This window comes from Sordaria macrospora, chromosome 6 (genome assembly GCF_033870435.1).
Source record: "Sordaria macrospora chromosome 6, complete sequence".
Lineage (NCBI taxonomy): Eukaryota > Fungi > Ascomycota > Sordariomycetes > Sordariales > Sordariaceae > Sordaria > Sordaria macrospora.
In genome coordinates, this window is record NC_089376.1 from 1,655,713 (window position 1) to 1,672,840 (window position 17,128).

At 50.2% G+C, this 17,128-nt stretch overlaps 5 protein-coding genes and 1 non-coding gene across 6 annotated transcripts; 3 read left to right on the forward strand and 3 right to left on the reverse strand.

Moving 5' to 3' along the window:
* Window positions 1–488: 488 nt before the first annotated feature.
* On the reverse strand, window positions 489–977 carry SMAC4_06111 (uncharacterized protein; the record flags this gene model as incomplete). Its single annotated transcript, XM_003349368.1, has 1 exon — window positions 489–977. The coding sequence occupies one exon, from the start codon at window positions 975–977 to the stop codon at window positions 489–491; it is 489 nt and encodes a 162-aa protein (XP_003349416.1).
* A 1,155-nt stretch (window positions 978–2,132) lies between these two features.
* On the forward strand, window positions 2,133–2,221 carry SMAC4_13959. Its single transcript is given in 2 exon segments — window positions 2,133–2,169; window positions 2,186–2,221. It is a non-coding gene; the product is annotated as a tRNA-Phe (tRNA).
* A 705-nt stretch (window positions 2,222–2,926) lies between these two features.
* On the forward strand, window positions 2,927–4,442 carry SMAC4_12767 (uncharacterized protein). Its single transcript, XM_024655797.2, has 2 exons — window positions 2,927–4,039; window positions 4,120–4,442. Exons 1-2 carry the CDS (start codon window positions 3,929–3,931, stop codon window positions 4,357–4,359), a joined length of 351 nt encoding a protein of 116 aa, XP_024511626.2. The 5' UTR covers window positions 2,927–3,928; the 3' UTR covers window positions 4,360–4,442.
* A 268-nt stretch (window positions 4,443–4,710) lies between these two features.
* SMAC4_09555 (uncharacterized protein) lies at window positions 4,711–6,957 on the forward strand. The gene is made up of 6 exons (XM_066090972.1): window positions 4,711–5,042; window positions 5,375–5,532; window positions 5,593–5,634; window positions 5,700–5,794; window positions 5,873–6,318; window positions 6,430–6,957. Exons 1-6 carry the CDS (start codon window positions 4,761–4,763, stop codon window positions 6,667–6,669), a joined length of 1,263 nt encoding a protein of 420 aa, XP_065947459.1. The 5' UTR covers window positions 4,711–4,760; the 3' UTR covers window positions 6,670–6,957.
* Window positions 6,958–7,066: 109 nt separating this feature from the next.
* On the reverse strand, window positions 7,067–8,797 carry SMAC4_09554 (uncharacterized protein; the record flags this gene model as incomplete). The annotated part of the gene is made up of 1 exon (XM_003343865.2): window positions 7,067–8,797. The coding sequence occupies exon 1, from the start codon at window positions 8,771–8,773 to the stop codon at window positions 7,067–7,069; it is 1,707 nt and encodes a 568-aa protein (XP_003343913.2). The 5' UTR covers window positions 8,774–8,797.
* A 5,525-nt stretch (window positions 8,798–14,322) lies between these two features.
* SMAC4_09553 (uncharacterized protein) lies at window positions 14,323–16,906 on the reverse strand (the record flags this gene model as incomplete). Its single annotated transcript, XM_003343864.2, has 10 exons — window positions 16,344–16,906; window positions 16,113–16,268; window positions 15,699–16,053; window positions 15,485–15,624; window positions 15,294–15,423; window positions 15,136–15,232; window positions 14,813–15,082; window positions 14,673–14,757; window positions 14,505–14,618; window positions 14,323–14,428 (listed from the first exon to the last, which is right to left on the reverse strand). Exons 1-10 carry the CDS (start codon window positions 16,478–16,480, stop codon window positions 14,323–14,325), a joined length of 1,590 nt encoding a protein of 529 aa, XP_003343912.1. The 5' UTR covers window positions 16,481–16,906.
* Between the last annotated feature and the right edge of the window lie 222 nt (window positions 16,907–17,128).

A 17,128-nucleotide genomic window follows, 5' to 3' on the forward strand; every position in this document is an offset into this window, starting at 1 on the left:
ATGTGGGGGAGGTAGGTAGCTTAGAGAATAGCCAGCCAGTCCATGCGATTTAGGCGATGCCTGCTGAGTGAGGAACTAGAATCTCGTGCGTACGTACAGATTGTTTGACTTGATAGTTTGGGCTTTTTTTCTTAGGGTATGTATAGTGGCTGGAAAGCTTGAATTGCTTTCTCGGGTAAAAATGGTTGGCGAAGAAGTTGGAAGGACGAAGACCAAGGCCGTAGATCACAATGGAGAAACAAGGGCACCGTAAACTAGGTACAGAACGTGAACCAAGTGAATGCTTGCCAGGGCATAGACTTCTGATATTCTATGTTGTTTGGCTGAGACGCTGAACGCCCTGTCAATCGTACTAATACATGAAGCCAATAACCTAATGATGACAACAACAACCATAGATATGGATAGAAACTGCTGGAACTACGCTCTGCTAGGCGCGAATGCTCGTCGACGTAGTTATTCATCATAAAACTCGCTGATTGCAGAAGTCAGCCCATGGCCTGGTCACTGAGGTCTTGCACCATCTCCTCAAGATCCTGAATATGCTTCTTATCATCCTTTTCCTTTTCCACAAGTTCGGACATAACCCCCTCAGCCCCATCTATCACTTCTTGGAGCCTCTTTACTTCCTTCTCAAGATCATGCTTGGCCTTCTCAAGACCGCCAATCACCTTCTTGCTATCCTTTACTCTCTTCTCAAGATGTTCGATGTACCGACCAGCAGCATTCAAGATTTCGATCTTCTCATCCCCCATTTTCCTCCTCTCAACGATAAACTTTTCATTCGCCATCTGCTCCACACAGTTTTTGACAGCATAAACGAATCCATCCGGGATCTTGAGGTGCTCCATGATCTCGTCGTAGTCGTCCAAACCCCCACTCTTGAACAAATCTCTGAGCATGTCGGTAAGTCGGTCACCCTCCACCGACACGGGTGACTCAGTCTCGGCGTCTAGTCCAGCCTCGCTATCGTCCATCTAGGCATCAGGCGAGAAATGATTATCTTGGCGTGTGCCGGACATCTTGATCTGGAATATGGGGAAGGCAATCCTGGAAAGAAATAACAGTTAGATCCTAGGCGTGGAGAAACTCGGCAATCATACACACCGGTTGTTATCTGAGGCAATGGTCTGGCAGGGCTGGTAGTCTTGGAGATGGCCGTTTGGAAGCTTTTCTCTTGAGTCACTGAGTGAGGAGTGTTGACACGGAAGTGTGATGACGGCAGGCCAGCGACTTTGTCTGAAGATGCAAAGCGATGTTGTGTGAAGAAACAAGAGGAGAAGATTGACGGGGCACAAACCAAAGCAGGGTTAAATAGAGGAAGGCAGACCAAGAGAAAATCCACCATGGATGGAACTGACTTCCCAAGTTAAATCCGGCAGGCAAGGAAAACAGACAGCGAAGGCCGTTTAGCGCACCGAAAGGAGAAAACGGGAACATGGGAGGGAAAAGAGGGGGTAGCCGCGGGTAGAAGACAATCGGAAGTTGTAATGGCACGTCTTGTGGACGGCAACCAGAAGCCAACCGTCATTTTTGCAATCTTCGGCGTACTGGAGGCTCACATGACGTAAGCTCTCAAGCGCCTACCTACAACAGGAAGGATCTCAGTTTGATACATGTAGCGAAAGGGTGCGGCGAAGACGGACAACCCGACTTCCTTTATACCGTGGCCTCTGGCGGCGTTCTAGACGTTTGTGAGAAGCAGGGTGCCTCCTGTCTTGAGGTGCAACTCTTGCAGAAGTCATCAGTTCTAGGATTTTACTGACGGCCGGGTGTCTGGGTGGCCCGAGTTAATATGGTTACCCACTTCCGGGACTGGTCCAAGTCCAAGGCAATTCAGCAAAGAAAGAAAGAACCCCAAAGAGGTTGAGAAACTCGACCGTTTTGTCCGGGAAGGGACACTAAAGGTTTCTTTTCCCTGTGATGCAAGGCCATATGGACCATGTGGAACCCAAACAAGTGGAGCTAAGTGATAGTTTGGAGCATGATATACTAAATTCCTGCATCGACAAACAACTGACGGCGATTGTGGACAAATGGCAACAGAAAAAAGGGCTTTCGCTATGTGCAATGGTTGCGCCAATGCTGATTGCCTCAAAAGCAGTAGCTCTGACTCCCGACAAACATCAAAGGCGGGTTTAGCTCAGTTGGGAGAGCGTCAGACTGAAGTCCACTTCACTCATATATCTGAAGGTCGTGTGTTCGATCCACACAAACCGCATAGTTTTTTTTAGTTTTTTTTTGCCGTTTTTGGCCTTTGATCATTTCGGTGACTTGTTGGATGGGGGTTCAGTTACACAAATGAAGGGAGAAAAAGCAATCGTAGAAGAAAGTAAGACCGCATAGATCTGTCTTGTGATCCATGTTCATCTTGACCAGAAGGTCACCAGCTTATCAAAGTCTTCCTCAGACATGGTGAAGCAAGAACGGATGAGGAATGGAAGGAGGTCACAGTTCTGGGCGGGTATAGCAGGTGCATTGCTGCACAGGCAAGTTCCGACGGCCTGACCTACCTACGTACATTAAAAAAAAGAGAGCCCCCGCCACAAGACCTCCCGTCGTGAAGCCTCTTCATCACTTCAGTACAATCAACATCACATACCTACCTCCGGTTATGGCATTCCATTTGCGGTGGAGGTAAAGTTCCGCCGCTGCTAGGGTCAGTGATTAGATAAGCGAGAAGATAGGCACAAATGTTTTTCGTGGAAGTCGTCACCTTGGCGGCGCTTTTGGCCAAGTGCTAACGACTTTTAGATTGATCTAGCACAAAAGTTACCTCTAGTGTACTGTAGAAACCCCTGGAACTGCATGTAATCCAGACCGGGAAATTCTATGCAATAACTAGCTAATATGCAGTTTCAGGATCCGGATTTTGGTGTGCACAGGGGATCTCAGACAGTCAAATTCTATGCACTAAAAGGCATATATGCAGTATCTGGAGTATGCAGTTTTATGAGGTTCGACTGTATTCAAGTTGCTCTCCAGCCACTGTGTTTTCACGAAACCTCCTGACTACCTCGGTAGCTGACATGGATATAGCCAATGGCATTCTTTCCCACCGGTAATCTACAGTTGCGGTACACGACATTACCTGAGAACTAACTCCGATACTCCGCTACTGCAGCTTGGATGGGACTTTGCTGTTAGTCAAAACGTACCGAATGACTCTAAGGGGCAGCACGAGTGTAACCCAAGAACATAGTTCGAAAGGAAAGAGCGCGACCTTCAATCTTGACCGCTCGTGAGGAGGGGTAGCGGACCCGAAATACCTACTTATAGACCGCTGGCACGCGAAAGCACCAATTCCTGTCTGCAGACCCGTCTTTCAAATCTTCAAGATATCCATCCATCAACGATGAGTTCTCCGGCAAAACAGGCACAGTCGCCAAATGGAAAAGGGAAGGGGAAGTCACCCACTCCTGGACCCGCGTCCTCAGCGGGAAAGAAGTCGCCCACGCCTGTTCCCGTATTTCCAGTGGCCGATGAGTCTTCAGAGCCCGTCGGCCTTTTGTCCGGTTCCCATAGGTGTTCCTGATTGCGGGAATCATTGGATCTGCAACGAGGTCAGCACTCTCTTTTTTCAATCTTTCTTCGGTGGATGGATCGCCGTGCCAAACGGTCTCGGAGGTTCGAGTATGCAGTGGTTGGAAAGGAATCCTCTTAATCGACCACTCGACCGCAGATAAGAAACACGCAGGCACTGAGGGCGACGATGGCATGTGATTTGAGTGTTGCGAGCTGCGACGCCGCTGCCTGTTTGTCGGTTCAGTTGTCGGCAAGGAAACCTCATAGGACATTTTGGACGAGTTGGGAACCAGAGTGACGTCAAAACAAGATTGGCGAGTGTCTGGTTCCTGAGTAAGATTGGAGTGTTATTGGTAAGTTGGGAAGGCGGGATTTGGTGGTTGCGTCGGTTCGTCCCTTCCTCATGGCGGCACTTCCAACCCATTGGATTGCAGTCGACATCGTCACGGCTAATTTGCAAGGGGAGGGGATGAAAGCAGCTGGCTTCGTGAATATAACGAAGAAGGATTATCTGGTAAGCTACACCAAGCCCTGCCACAAGGCTCCTCCAAGCTTGGGTCCGAAAACATGAAAGCTAATCTTTTATTCCGCCAGATCCCGGCTTCACCTTGGTCCAAGGATCCGAAGTTGAAAGAACTTGGCCTTTTTTTCCGTACGACCTGGTTGTCAGACATTGAAGGGGTGTGCCAGTTTATGTTCGGCAATGTAATGGGCTGGGAAAAGCAGGATATTTCCACTTACATTGCTCATTTGAAGACCGAGCTAAAGAATCCGGACATCCACGCGTATATGGTCTTCCGCGTGGTATACGCGCAGAAGCCGCTGGATGCTTGAAGATTGAGGTGCGGTTGGATTCATGTCGGAGCAAGCTTCATCCCTTTCCCTGTCATAGGCTAATATACGTGGACTTGTTGAAACCCTTTTTTTTTTTTTTTTTTTTTCATTACTGAGATCCTCCTCCCCTCCTAACTCACAATGAAACTCGGGATGTTGATGTTACACCAACTGGATCCGCAGGTGCCACACATGTGATGGAAGCGACTCCAGTCGGGTACTACGTAGCTAAAGCCCCCTTACCGGGATGGAAATGAACGCTGACGAATCAGTAACGTCTTTCGGGAGCAGTTAACATAAATTGGACGGCTCTGCCACCCGAATCATGTATTGGATTTTCCATCCTTTTCGCCCAGACCTGGCTCCCGTAAGAGAAAAGCCTTCGCAAACGGTATTCAACCATGAGTTTTCCGACGGAAAGTGCTAGGTCGCCGCCGGAATCCGAGCCAGCTTCTTCGCCAACGAGAGCAGAGACATCACTCACGCCTGGTCCTGCTTCCCCTGCTACTGTGAGAGGGTCATCGGTGACACCCAAATTACCCACTCCTGGCCCTGGTCCTTCTTCCCCAACCGCTGCTGTGAGGCAATCATCGGCTGCAACAAGATCACCCACACCTGCACCCCCGGGCCAGAATGCGCCTGACGCGACTGGCCTCCTCCCTGGCGCCCACTGGACTGGTCAGGTAAGTCTTTCCTTCATAGCATTTGTTTGAGATTGGATGCCTTCGGGTAGGCTGGCCTTCGGGTAGGCTGGCATGGGGGATGCCACAAAGCACGTCAGGTATCTATTTAGGTAGACAGGCACGACAAAGATGTGCCAAAAGCACGTATCTGCCAGATGGTGGACATTTGATTGGCACAGCAAATGATCAACACCTTGAGCCCTTTCGTGCGTCGTGCCTGCCTTGGTATCTGAATCGTTGGTCAACTTGATGTTCCAAGAGACTTTGCTGCACCTCCCAGTCAAGTGTCGCGCCAGAGTTGCTAATGCACAAGATTTTATCTGCTCTTACAGAATCTACCAGAAGGGGAGGACGCGGACAATGACTGGGATTCGACATTGGGAAACGATGCCGCGAGCTCGACTGCTTCGATTAGCTCGAGTATCCTCGAGTATCGCACCATCAATGGCCGAACTTACCACAGTGATTCCGTGACCGATACATCGTACTGGTGAGTGATACCTTGGAAATTTGAAGAAGACATTGAAAACTAACGACCGATGTGATGCAGGGGCCCCAATGATCAGAAGCAGAACGAGTTGCTGGATATCTTGTGAGTGAAACAAGGCTTGACAAGTGCTAGTGATCGACCCTTGGCTTACTTTTTCTCTTTTCTAGTCATCATACGATGACCATTGCCTTGGATGGCGATCTCTTCAAGGCGCCCATTACGGAGGATCCCAAGAATGCTCTTGACCTTGGCACAGGCACAGGTAAGCCAGCTTGCTTCATTACCTTGGAGGAAATCAATTCAAAAAAATGGGAGACGTCGGAACTGATGCGGCGTGAAGGGTTGTGGGCAATCGATTTTGCCGATAAATATCCGGATTGCAGTGTGATTGGCACCGACATATCCCTGATTCAACCCACCTGGGTGCCTCCCAACTTACGGTTCGAAGTCGACGATTATAACAAGGAATGGACATATAAGGCTAATTTCTTCGACTTCGTCCATATTCGCTGGCTGACCGGTACGGTTAAGGACTGGCATACCCTATACAAGGAGGCCTACCGCTGTTGCAAACCGGGCGGTTGGATTGAGCATATAGATGCATCTGGTACTGTTTTATCAGACGACGGTACAGTAGAGAAGGATATGGCTATGGGCCAATGGGGTAAGATCTGGCAGGAAGCTGGAAGACGACTGGGGACTCCGCTCGATGTTTTCGACCAGAATATTCAGGAAGAGGGTTTAAAGGAGGCCGGCTTCGTGAATATTTCGAAAAAGACCTACCCGGTGAGTGTTGCGTTCCATCACAGATTCAGCAAAACAGGCACCTATGGTCACCCGCCCTAACATGCATTTGAAGATGTGGCATGAGACTGATCAAACAAAACAAATACCCAGGTTCCTCTGTCGCCATGGCCTAAAGACAAGAAGTTGAGAGATGTCGGTCTCTACTTTTACGCTGTCTTGAATCAAGATCTCGAGGGCGCCACCCAGTTCATCTTCGGCAATGTTTTGGGTTGGACTAAGGAGGAGATTTCTACCTACTGTTCTCACCTCAAGGCCGAGATCAAGAACCTGAAGATACATGGGTACTTCCCGTACCGCATGGTGTACGCGCAGAAGCCGCACGATGCTTGAGCCTTGAGCTCCGGCTAGGCAAGATTACTAGCCGGAGCTGGTTGTTCTTCCACAATAGGCGGTTGGAATGAAACAGGCTTCATCATGTACTTCGGATAAAACCGATGACATCCTTCTATTCAGAAACATGTGGGATGGATGGCGGGACGCGGATGAGACCTGGCACATGTGTGGCATTGGCATATCAACATGCGTGATGGTTGAATCCTCGGGGGGCCCTCGCAATCGTGTAGCAGGGTAGATCCCAGACCGTGGGAATGCCTTCAGCCTTACCCGGCCTCTGCCAAGATCACATTAACAAAGATTAATTTCAGGGGTGTTTTCAAAGTGTTTCTGGCCAACTGACAGAACAGGATGCGAGAGCGGTTTTCCCTGCGAGAGTTTTGCACGATGTTCGTTACGGTGTGTGAAGATGGCTCCCGAAGATGTGAAGGAAGCTGGAGGGGCCAAGGGAACGCATATCCTTGGTGCAGTTAGGAAGCCTTTCGTACCCCTTCGCCGATATCAAAAACGCATCTTCTGCTTTCTGGTACTCCTTGACCATCATCCATGCAACACCAGTCTGGTTGTAAGATTGTGCAAGCCGCTCATCTGCTTCTGTGCTCTGTTTCGCGATTTCCAGGCGAATGTCAACGAACCGTTTTGTGTGCGCAAGGCATGACTCTGCATCATTGGTCTCGTTGGAGATAGCACCAAGCGTATACCGGATATCGGATCCCAAGTCCCGAGTTTCATGAGTAGAGACGTTGACGCAGAGCTCCAGTGCCATCTCAAGAATGGGAAGAATTTTGTGTGATTCACCACGTTCGTGCTGATACCATCCAGCGCGATTGAGCAGCGAAGCAAAAGCAACGTCGAGGCTCTCGTCGCCTGGCTCAAAGTACCGCACGTACAGTTCCCGGAGCCTGGTAATATGCGGGTACAGTTTCTCAGATAGTTCCCACAGTTCGACAGCATGCCCACCAACTGAACTCGCCGGCCAAGCTGCAGATATAATGGCCACCGTGTTGGCAAATACCGGCTTTCGTCGCTCCGGTTCAATCTTCGCTCGGACAACATCTTGTGTAACGCGATGCATCCAGTATTCGGCCCGCTCCTGGTTGTGCCTGAATAGCGATGACCCGATGAGCTGCTTCCGGGCAGCAAAGAATGCAATCTTCTTCTTAAAGAAAGATGGAATTGGAACCGAAGCTGCGTGTGACAGGAAGAGCGACTCTTGCATAGAATCTGGATCCAAGAACGACGATATCTCTAGGATTGCCCTAGCCGAAGCCGAGAGATTTTCTATCGCCCAAACTGTCGAGAGATTGCCTCGGGCCGAGCTTCGTAGTGGTTGCAGGACAGTTTCGTGAACTACCGCCTCTTCTTCAGCGTCGTCGTACAGTGTCAGAAACTCCGTGTAAGTGAGGAATTCAAGTCGGATAATCCCTGCCATTTGGGCAAGCGCCAGCGGAAGGCCACCCAACTTTTTCCCGATCTCTTCTGCCTCATCATGGCGCCCGTTGACACCAGTAACCTTTTGTAGGAATTGTGCCGATTCAGAGGAATTAAAAGGCTGAATGCTGATTTCCACGGCTCGGTCCGAGAAAGCACTTTTGGCCAACGGACTTCTGCTGGTTAGCAAGACAGCGCCGCTATTGGCGACATCCCTATAAGGAGCCAGCAAGTCAGGGCCGTCCGCATTGTCAAAAATTACCAGCCACGAAGCCGAGACTTTGACTTGACCGTCAGCGGTATACTCAACCTTGAAGGGATCCAATAGCCACTCAAGCGCGAGACCTCTGCTGATGATCTTGTCGTTGGGCTCGTTGGGGTCCTGTATTCCCAATCGTACTGCAATCTGGGCGATATCTGTCTCCAACTTGGACGAATCTTCGGCTCGGACCCAAAAGATGGCATCAAATTTGTCCCTTTGGCTATAGACATATTCGATGGCGGTCTCTGTCTTACCGAGGCCACCCATGCCACACAATAGCCCAATGCGGATTCGATCGGGCTGAGATGACAACAATAAGTCAGCTGAAGGTAGCAAACAGTTATCAAGCTGTCTCAACACGTCGTCTCTGCCGAAAAAGCTTGTGTTTCGAACGAAAGGTTCTACCATAAAGCAAGTGATCTTCGGGTTGGCCTGCTTGATGGAAAAGTTTTCAAGAAGTGTCTCTATCTCCTGTTGCTGGCTTGATTGCCTAGATCTGATGTTGACATATGTAGACGTTTGTTGGTCAGACATGGGGGCTGCACCCGTGTCACGAAGTTCTATGGGAAGAAACTTGATTAGCCGGGCTAATTTGACAACAAGGATCATATTCTAAGATAGACAGACCTTTCTGTGCCCTGGCGAAGCTGAAATTTGTCATATCGAGGTTTTAAATGGACGTTGGAGTTTCTGGACTCTCCGCCCGACGAGCTCTCTCTGCAAAGACAAATAATGTTAGCCCAAAAACTCAGTTTGAGAGATGAGGGTTGCCAACCTTCATAGAAGAGAGGACAGAAGCTCTCACCACCAGCAAATCGACTCTCGAGGTTGTCATGTGCGCAGGTGATAACAGACGAGAGCCATGTTTTGATCTGTTGTATTGGGCTACCGTTTGGCTCACACAACGTAACTAGTTGAACGTGATCGCGATCCACGCCGAGACGTTGTTCGCTGACAGTTCCAATGGTGCACAAGCTTTGATCAACGATCTATGCACACAACAAAAAGGAGTGGTAAGCAAAGCGAATGGTCAGAGGTTTGCTTGATACAGCAGGAACGAGCAGGACTATTGTGGGTACTTACAATCAAATTCTTCGTCTTTGATCTTAGAGCTCTCAAAGTCACTCGCCCTGTATTCCGTACCTTTGTCGGTCGATCTTCGAATACCGAGAGCGTTTCAACTCTCAGATTTGTGATGTTGAACCGGCTTACCAGGTCAATCATCGTGGAACAACTATCTCTGAGCCTGGCTAGACATTGTCGGCTAAGTGAACCCGTCATTTCTTCTAGCTTCAGGATCGATATGATCCGTTCGTCGGTTTGCGCGCTGGTGACTCCCTCCAGACGATGTGGTGTGCCCAAAAAGATGATGCCTGCAATGGACATGAGATGTCTCGAGTACCGGTCATATTGCGCATTCGCAATGTACAAAGCTCGCCTAAGCACCGCTCTTTCAAGCCCATGACAGATGAACAGAACAGGCTCCGGCCGCTGCGATAGAAGAAGTCGGAATCTCTTTGCATCGAATGATAAATTAGGATACTTCGGTCTGCTTACACTAAGTCCATCCAAAAATGACGCAAAGACGGAGAGAAGTTCATGGCCTTCTTCTAGAAGATGTTGCCAAGTGAAGGCATCGTTGTAAGGAATATGATGGTCGTAGCCGTGGATGACGACACCCTGGCTGTTGAGACTTGCGAGAAATTCTCGCCATGGCGACTGGCTTAGACCCCATGACTTCGGGTTAGGCGTCCTCACGCCGGGGATAAGGATAATACTAACGTGTTTGCTGTTAGGTGGCAGTGAGCCAGAACTGCATGGAGATAAAGAATGAAACGGGCCTTTACTGTACACTAGGGCCCGTCTCCTTCACAGCCAAAAACTGGACAACGCGTGACCGGCTCATGCTGTACGCTATTCTACAGCCGTGAGCTGTGCAGTTGGATTATCTTGACGGAAGCCGTGAGGCAGGTAAGGGAGATCAACTGGAAATTTGGCGGGACGAGTAGGTTCTGGCAGGGTTGGCATCACCTTCACTGCGATAAACTGTATCTCGTAAGTGTAAAACATGACCGGAAGACTGCCAGCAAGGCCCACCATCAATCCTGCTTCCTGTCAGGCTTTATCAATTCTCAGACTTCCTCACAAGCCTGGCTTCCTTCCAGTCTGAATAGGTTCCTCTGTCCCATCTCAACAGGTTCCTTCTATCTATATAATAATACCTTCCTTCCAGGAGTCTGTCAGAGCTTAAGCGGAGTAGGCACGGGCCCCTTGGTCAATGGCTGGTGCCAAGTCCTGACATGAGGTGGGATTGCATCTTGATTCTTGACTACACCACACACCACACACCACTGTCCACCAGAACGTCATCTACGTACCCAGTCCCGCCTTCGGAATCTGACATACACATACCATATCAGCCCTCAATGCGGTCTTCTATTGAAGATATTTCCCCGATTGCTAGGATATTCCTTCAGTGGAGCAAAGCAAACAAAGAAGTGCATGTCGATGCTCTTTCCCGAAGGGAGAGACAATGATTGTGGATGGAAACATCAGCTTTCCTCCGATTCCGGTCGTAGGCAACAAGCCCACTGAGAAGGAGGAATGAAGCAAAGCTGTCTCAATGAGAAATCAACATCCGGAGGGGAACCAACAAGGACCAACCTCAGGGTAGACTGGCTACGGTAATATGCGGTTGAGTTCAGCGAGCATGTATCTTTGTCGAAAAACAAGTCCGGGGTGAACGGACAGAAGTAACGTGATAGATAATACAACGACAGAACTGAAGTGAGAACCGAAGTTTATTGTCTGAAGAAGAAAGAGTCAAAGCACGAACTCCTGTCCCAGACTGGGTTTGAACCCCGCACAACATCCCTCCTGATGTCACCAACCGCATGGACGAACATCCATGTCCGTCCAGGGGCGTCCTGCATGGTTACAGTGGTACCTCCCCCATTTGCAGGCTGTAACGCAGCGGCCCACGTCTACCCGACGACTCTCCCTTCCCTTCCTTCCTTCCTTTTCCTACACTCTCCCCACCCCATTTGCCCTTCGGTGCCCTGCTACCTTGATCAACGTCGCGGGAGAGACCTGGGAGATACAACTAATCCCCTCACTGTCTGTCTTTTGCGTTGCTCTTTCTCCTGTCTGTTCTACTTGACATTTCATCGGCTCCTCGGCTTCCATTTCCTCGGGTTTCAGTGTCCCTATACCGTCAGCGCGGAAAGATGGTGCTGATTCAGACTCCCGTGCCACCAACAGCGCCATTCTTTGACTTCTGCCTCCCGCTCAGGAATGGCGAACTTTCTGGTACGCTAATATGGCGAACTTTCTGGTACGCTAATATGACGAAGTGATTTGGGAACGTGAAGGGTTCGATAACCTGACCTGAAGAAAGAGAGCTACCTATGCCATTAATCTCTGCTCCTACACCATGTATCTTTTCGCAGCAAGTCTGTCATCCAGATGACCCTCGGCCTGCCTGTTCCAGTCCCTTCTGTTCATTTCTCCTATGAATAGCGCTTTAAACCTCCTGCGCAAATCATTCGTGAGAGCCACCAGATCGAAGCGGAATGCGAACCACGTCAGGAATCCCACAACCACAGCTACCACTGCCCATTGCCATATGGGACGGCCGTCATTGGCGTTGATCTCTTTGACGTTCATACTGAACAACGCCGTAACAAACCCCAGAGGCACATACACGGTAGCGAGCTTCGTCAGCTTGGTCACTTCCCTAGCCTCGGCACGCGCCCTCTGCAACTCTCCAATGCTCGCATTATGATCGACGATGCTCATTCATTGCACGCATTCTGCCAACACGGACTCTGCGTACGCCAGAGCCGCACGGTAATCCGCCAGAGTTGACCTGATTCCTTGTCTGATAGTACTTGGCTCAAGTTGTGGCGTGGCTGTTGTGGTGGGTTCGCCGTTGGTACTACTGCTGCCGCCGCCAATGTTGAACCATGCCGGACGTTGTGGCTCCTCGATGAGCACCTCCATGAAACTGATGGGAGTGGGTAGACTTTAGATGTGTCGGTTGAGTACCTGCTGGTAGTAAAGCTTGTAACGGTTCGTCACACCAGGGCGGCTCGCTGTAGGTAGACAATGCGGCAGTAATCCTCCATCAGCATGTCCATCTTCGTCTTTGACGGAACTTTGAAGGGGTCGGACGTTCCTGGAGGTGGTGACGTTGCCGGAAGTCTTGCTCGTCATCGACTTCGTAAGGCTACGTTGGGCGTGTGCGAGGAGACAGGTATGAAGTTCAGTCCGATGTCGTCCGGGCTTGAGTGCATGGTGGTAGGCTGCCAGGGTCCCTTCAGCCCGCTGGAAAGAGGTGCACCGTCATTGGCCCATATAATACCTGCAGCGGTCACGTCTGTGTTAGTAAGAGATCTATTGACAAATTGAAAAGCAACAAACGGCAAAGAACGTACCTAACCACCCTTTCCCCTTTCCCATACTCATTACGCTCAGCGACAACGCCTGTTCCAACGAGAAATACTCGCCCGCGTAGAGGGAGAACTCTCGCACAACTGAATCCCCTGGCTGGATCCCCGAAGCGTTCAGACTGGCCAGTTTATCCATGTACGTCGCCATCTCCTCCGCGGCCTCCTGCCTCTGACGGTCCACCGTCGCCGACCACCCCCCCTTCCGTTCCTTCGCCTTCGATGGCAAGTACCAATGCTGGGAACCTGTAGCGAGATCATATCTCCATGTCGAGACGGCAGAATCCTCGGTGCACCACCTCCGTCTCTCCTAACAGGTCCCGCTCTTCCTTCGCCTCCTCCTCCTCCTCTTTCACCACCCCCGGCCCGTCCTCCCGGCTCTTGGCTTTGTCCTTGACCAGAGACACACGTCGAGGACACCGAAGCAAAAGCCAGATGTCGATGCAAGAACTCCGGGTCTATTTGATACCAGGCCCCTATTGTGTTCAGCCACTCAGCGCAAGGATAATCTTGGAGAACAAGGAACGGTAAAGACCCGGGCTCATCGGGAACAACTGCCTCTCCCAGTTCCTCAAACTCTCTGATCGTCTCGGATGGTATCTTGCGCATGGATGTGCTCCCGGGCGTGTGATAGTAGATTGAGGCAAAGGGACATAGGCATGCTTGTTGTTGTTGTTGTTGTTTATGCTGGTGGTGGTTACTATCAAGCCCAGCAAGAGAGGAAGAAGGAGAGGGACTGATCGGGTAGTGCGTATTGTTGACGCGTGGAGCAAGAGAGGAGGGCACATCTATTTGCGCCGCGCGCAATAAATAGCGCTGCCATAAAAAATCGGCTAGGTTTTGGAGACTGTCTCCTGGCTGGAACGAGTGCGAGGCTGTGATGGATGCATATGCTCGAACTCTTTCTACGTAGTCCTTGGGTGTATCTGGGATGTATCAGCATGTTTACCCGTAGCATTTCTCATTCATTATGATGTTCATCGCTCAGAATCTTACATCTTCGTAACCGATCTCCAAAACTGCTTACAGAGTGCAACGCGGTGAGATTCGATGTTCTGCGACTGGGTTGTTTCATGGTGTTGTCCGGAGAGGTTGTTGACGACTGCGAGAATGTCGGGTCGACGAAGCTTGAGAATGCAGTTGAGAAGAAGGACATGAAAAGCAATGACGAGTTAATTCAGGCGCTCTTGATTTCTTTTGAATGGGTTTGGCGTTAGCAGCAACGATATCGTCGGGTGACTGCAACTTCAAATGCTTAACATGAGGCTGGATTTTGGGCTGACCACAGGGGAGAGCATGACTGGACATGATTGGCCTGATCAGAGCCGATATTTTGCTGATGCAACCCTCCTCGCTGCCCTACTTGGTCATAGGCAATTGTAGGTGTCGACACCGAGGCGGCAGTGCGAAGATGTGCCATTTCTGAAACAAGCCACCTGCCCGGCGCTTAAACTCGTCGGTAACCTATCAATTTTACCTTATCCTCAGCCCTACGGATTTTTGGAGTATCTAGGAAGGGCCGCTGGAAGGCTTGATAAGCACGCCGTTTTCGACCTTTATTCTTGATGTTCTCTGGGGACTTTTATGTCCACTGTTGTAGATGTTCCTCTGCTCTCTGTTGGGTGTGGAAGACTAAAAATCCGAAACTCGCAGATACCTGCAGAATAGTTCTACATTTCTCTTAAGCTTACAAGATCATCTTGAAATCCGGATCTCTATCATCTCCAGAGCCTTCGTATTTTGCATACTTCCCAGCGGCTTTGTCCTTGTTGATTTTGTTACACCAAAGCACATTGGTGAGGATCCTGCAGAGTGTTAGCAAGCGTGCTCTTCTAACCCACTCCAAGACAAAGACTTACGCAAACCAAGCATAAACTAGCAGACCAAGGAGAATCGTGTGCCCCTTGTGGTAAAAGGGCTTATCCTTTGAGGGATAAACGAAAGCTGAATGGGCGTTGGTTAGTAGGCAACCTCATATCAAACACACCCCAACACTTACTAGCAACAAAACCGCCAGCGTTTGCAATAGCGAGTTGCAACGCCGAAGTAGTTGCACGCTTGTAGTGCCCCGCAGAGTTGTTGGAATTCCAAACGAGGACGCATGGAACGCTACTATACATGCCAATCGCCATCAAGCATGTCATAGCAAAACGAACTTGGGCAGAGGCGACATTGGCGATAACGGCGTAGCCAACGATAGCGACGGGCAGAGTGAAGAGCATCATGACGCCCCTGAGCTTAAGGCGATCAGAGGCAAAAGCAATGACAACTGCACGTGTGGGTTAGCACGGACAGGAGTTGAAAGATACAGACAGTACAGACCTGTGACCGGGGTGGCAACCGCGTATGGAATAACCGACCAAAGTTGGGTCTGGTTGGGGTTAGAGGTAATGTTCAGGTCGTTGATGATGGTAGGTAGCTAGGGCCAGTCAGTGATCTTGGTCTTGCCAAAATGTAGGATATAGATGTGGCAAACCCACAAAAAGACCAAAGCTGTAAAGCCCAGACAGAATGGCAAAGTATGCAGTAGCTGTTAGCCAAACTTGGAGGTTGAAGACGCCACGGCGAACTTCAGACCACTTGAACCTTTCCTCCCGCTCAAGAACGGGACTACCAGAAAAGCACATGTTAGCTGAGTCTCATTACCGACAATCCCTGTCCTTCGTCTTACTTGAACCTATCCGCCGTACCAGCGCCAGTATCGCCTTGAAGCCTCCTTGCAGCGTATTCCTTCTCCTCATCAGTGAGGTAAGGAGCAGCGACGATGCTTGTTGGAAGCAAGAGATATGCCACCATGCCCGCAAGTATGGTCTAGATGCATGAGAGTGTTAGTCTCGCGTCTGGCTTTTCAAAAAGTCCGCATTGCTTCGTGGAGGTGAACTTACAATCAGCCCTTCGATGATGAAGATCCATCGCCAACCCTCCAGACCACCCCGTGGACCAATAGCAGAGAGCCCCCGTGCTAGAAGACCGCCGAATGCACCCGACAAAGAGGCAGCGGTATAGAAGATGCCAATTCGTAGCGCCATCTCCTGGCGAGTATAGAGGCCGGAAAGGTAGAGCACCATTCCTGGGAGAAGGCCGCCCTCGGCAATTCCCAACAGGGCCCGCACCCCAAAGAAGCTTCCAAAGTTCTTTACGAATCCCAGACACATGGTGATAAGGCCCCAGATGATGGTCAGGAAAGGCAGCCAGATCTTGGGCGTGACCTTTTTAAGGACCAGGTTGCTTGGAAGTTCACTTAAGGGTTGTTAGTGAAGAACCAATAGAGGCCTGTGATGCGAGCAACGATGACATACCTGGCGATGTATGTGGCATAGAAGACTGCCAACCCCTGGTTATACTGCTTGTTGGAGATGTTGAGATCTTCTTCAAGCCCGATGATCTTGGCGTTGCCGACGTTGGTTCGATCGAGGAAAGAGCAGAGGAAGAGGAGGGCAAGGACAGGCAAGACTCTTTGATTCCGTGGGTTAGTGTCTTTTGTTTGGAAGAGAAGTCCTTGAAAACGGACACTGAATGGAATTTCCTACCTCGTGTCCATCTTCCACAATATTCGTCTGGTCATGCTGCGATGGTGTTCGCTGTCGGAGTTGGTCCTCTCCATCTTCTCAATGGAGGGTCTCTCGCCCACCTTGTCGGCATTCGAAGCATGATTGTTCGAAGTCATGTTTCGAGATGTGAAGTTCACCTTCAGTCAGTCGCGTGTAGGAGTGTGAGATGGCCAAGGTTGCCAAGTTGGAACAAGCTTTTATATCATCTAAAGAAGACGGTCAAGTCACAACTTGCGATGCCCCTGGTGACACGGTGACGAGCAAGCGCTGTTCCAGATGCAGATCAATAAGCTAGACGCTGGATCACCGCATATTGATTGGTCTCACTTTGGAAGCCCCGAGTCTGGGGCAATGTTACGCCAACAGTTCAGAGTTCAGGTGAGTGGACGGGGAGAGCGGGGTACGACCAGCGGTAACTGTTTGTGGTACACCGAGCATGAATGTCGGATATCTTTTCCGTGACAAGTGCCTGGGTGCTTGCGGCTCTAATCTTTTCTTGTACACTAAGTGTACGGGAGTTTGTTAAGTTGTTGAGATTCTTGTGGGAAAAGCTGAACGGCTTTCATGTCTCACGAATCTCAGTACGGCATTGGTTCTTGACGCAGGGCAGGCAGCCACGAAGGAGGTCGACAAAAGCGGCCGCCATGCTCATCAGCGCAGGAAAGAACAAACAAGAGGCATGATGTAAAAAGATGATGGTCGCGCACCCAGTCTCACCCAGCCGTCATTACAGGTACAGCAGCTGCCCCTGCCTGATCCCGAGC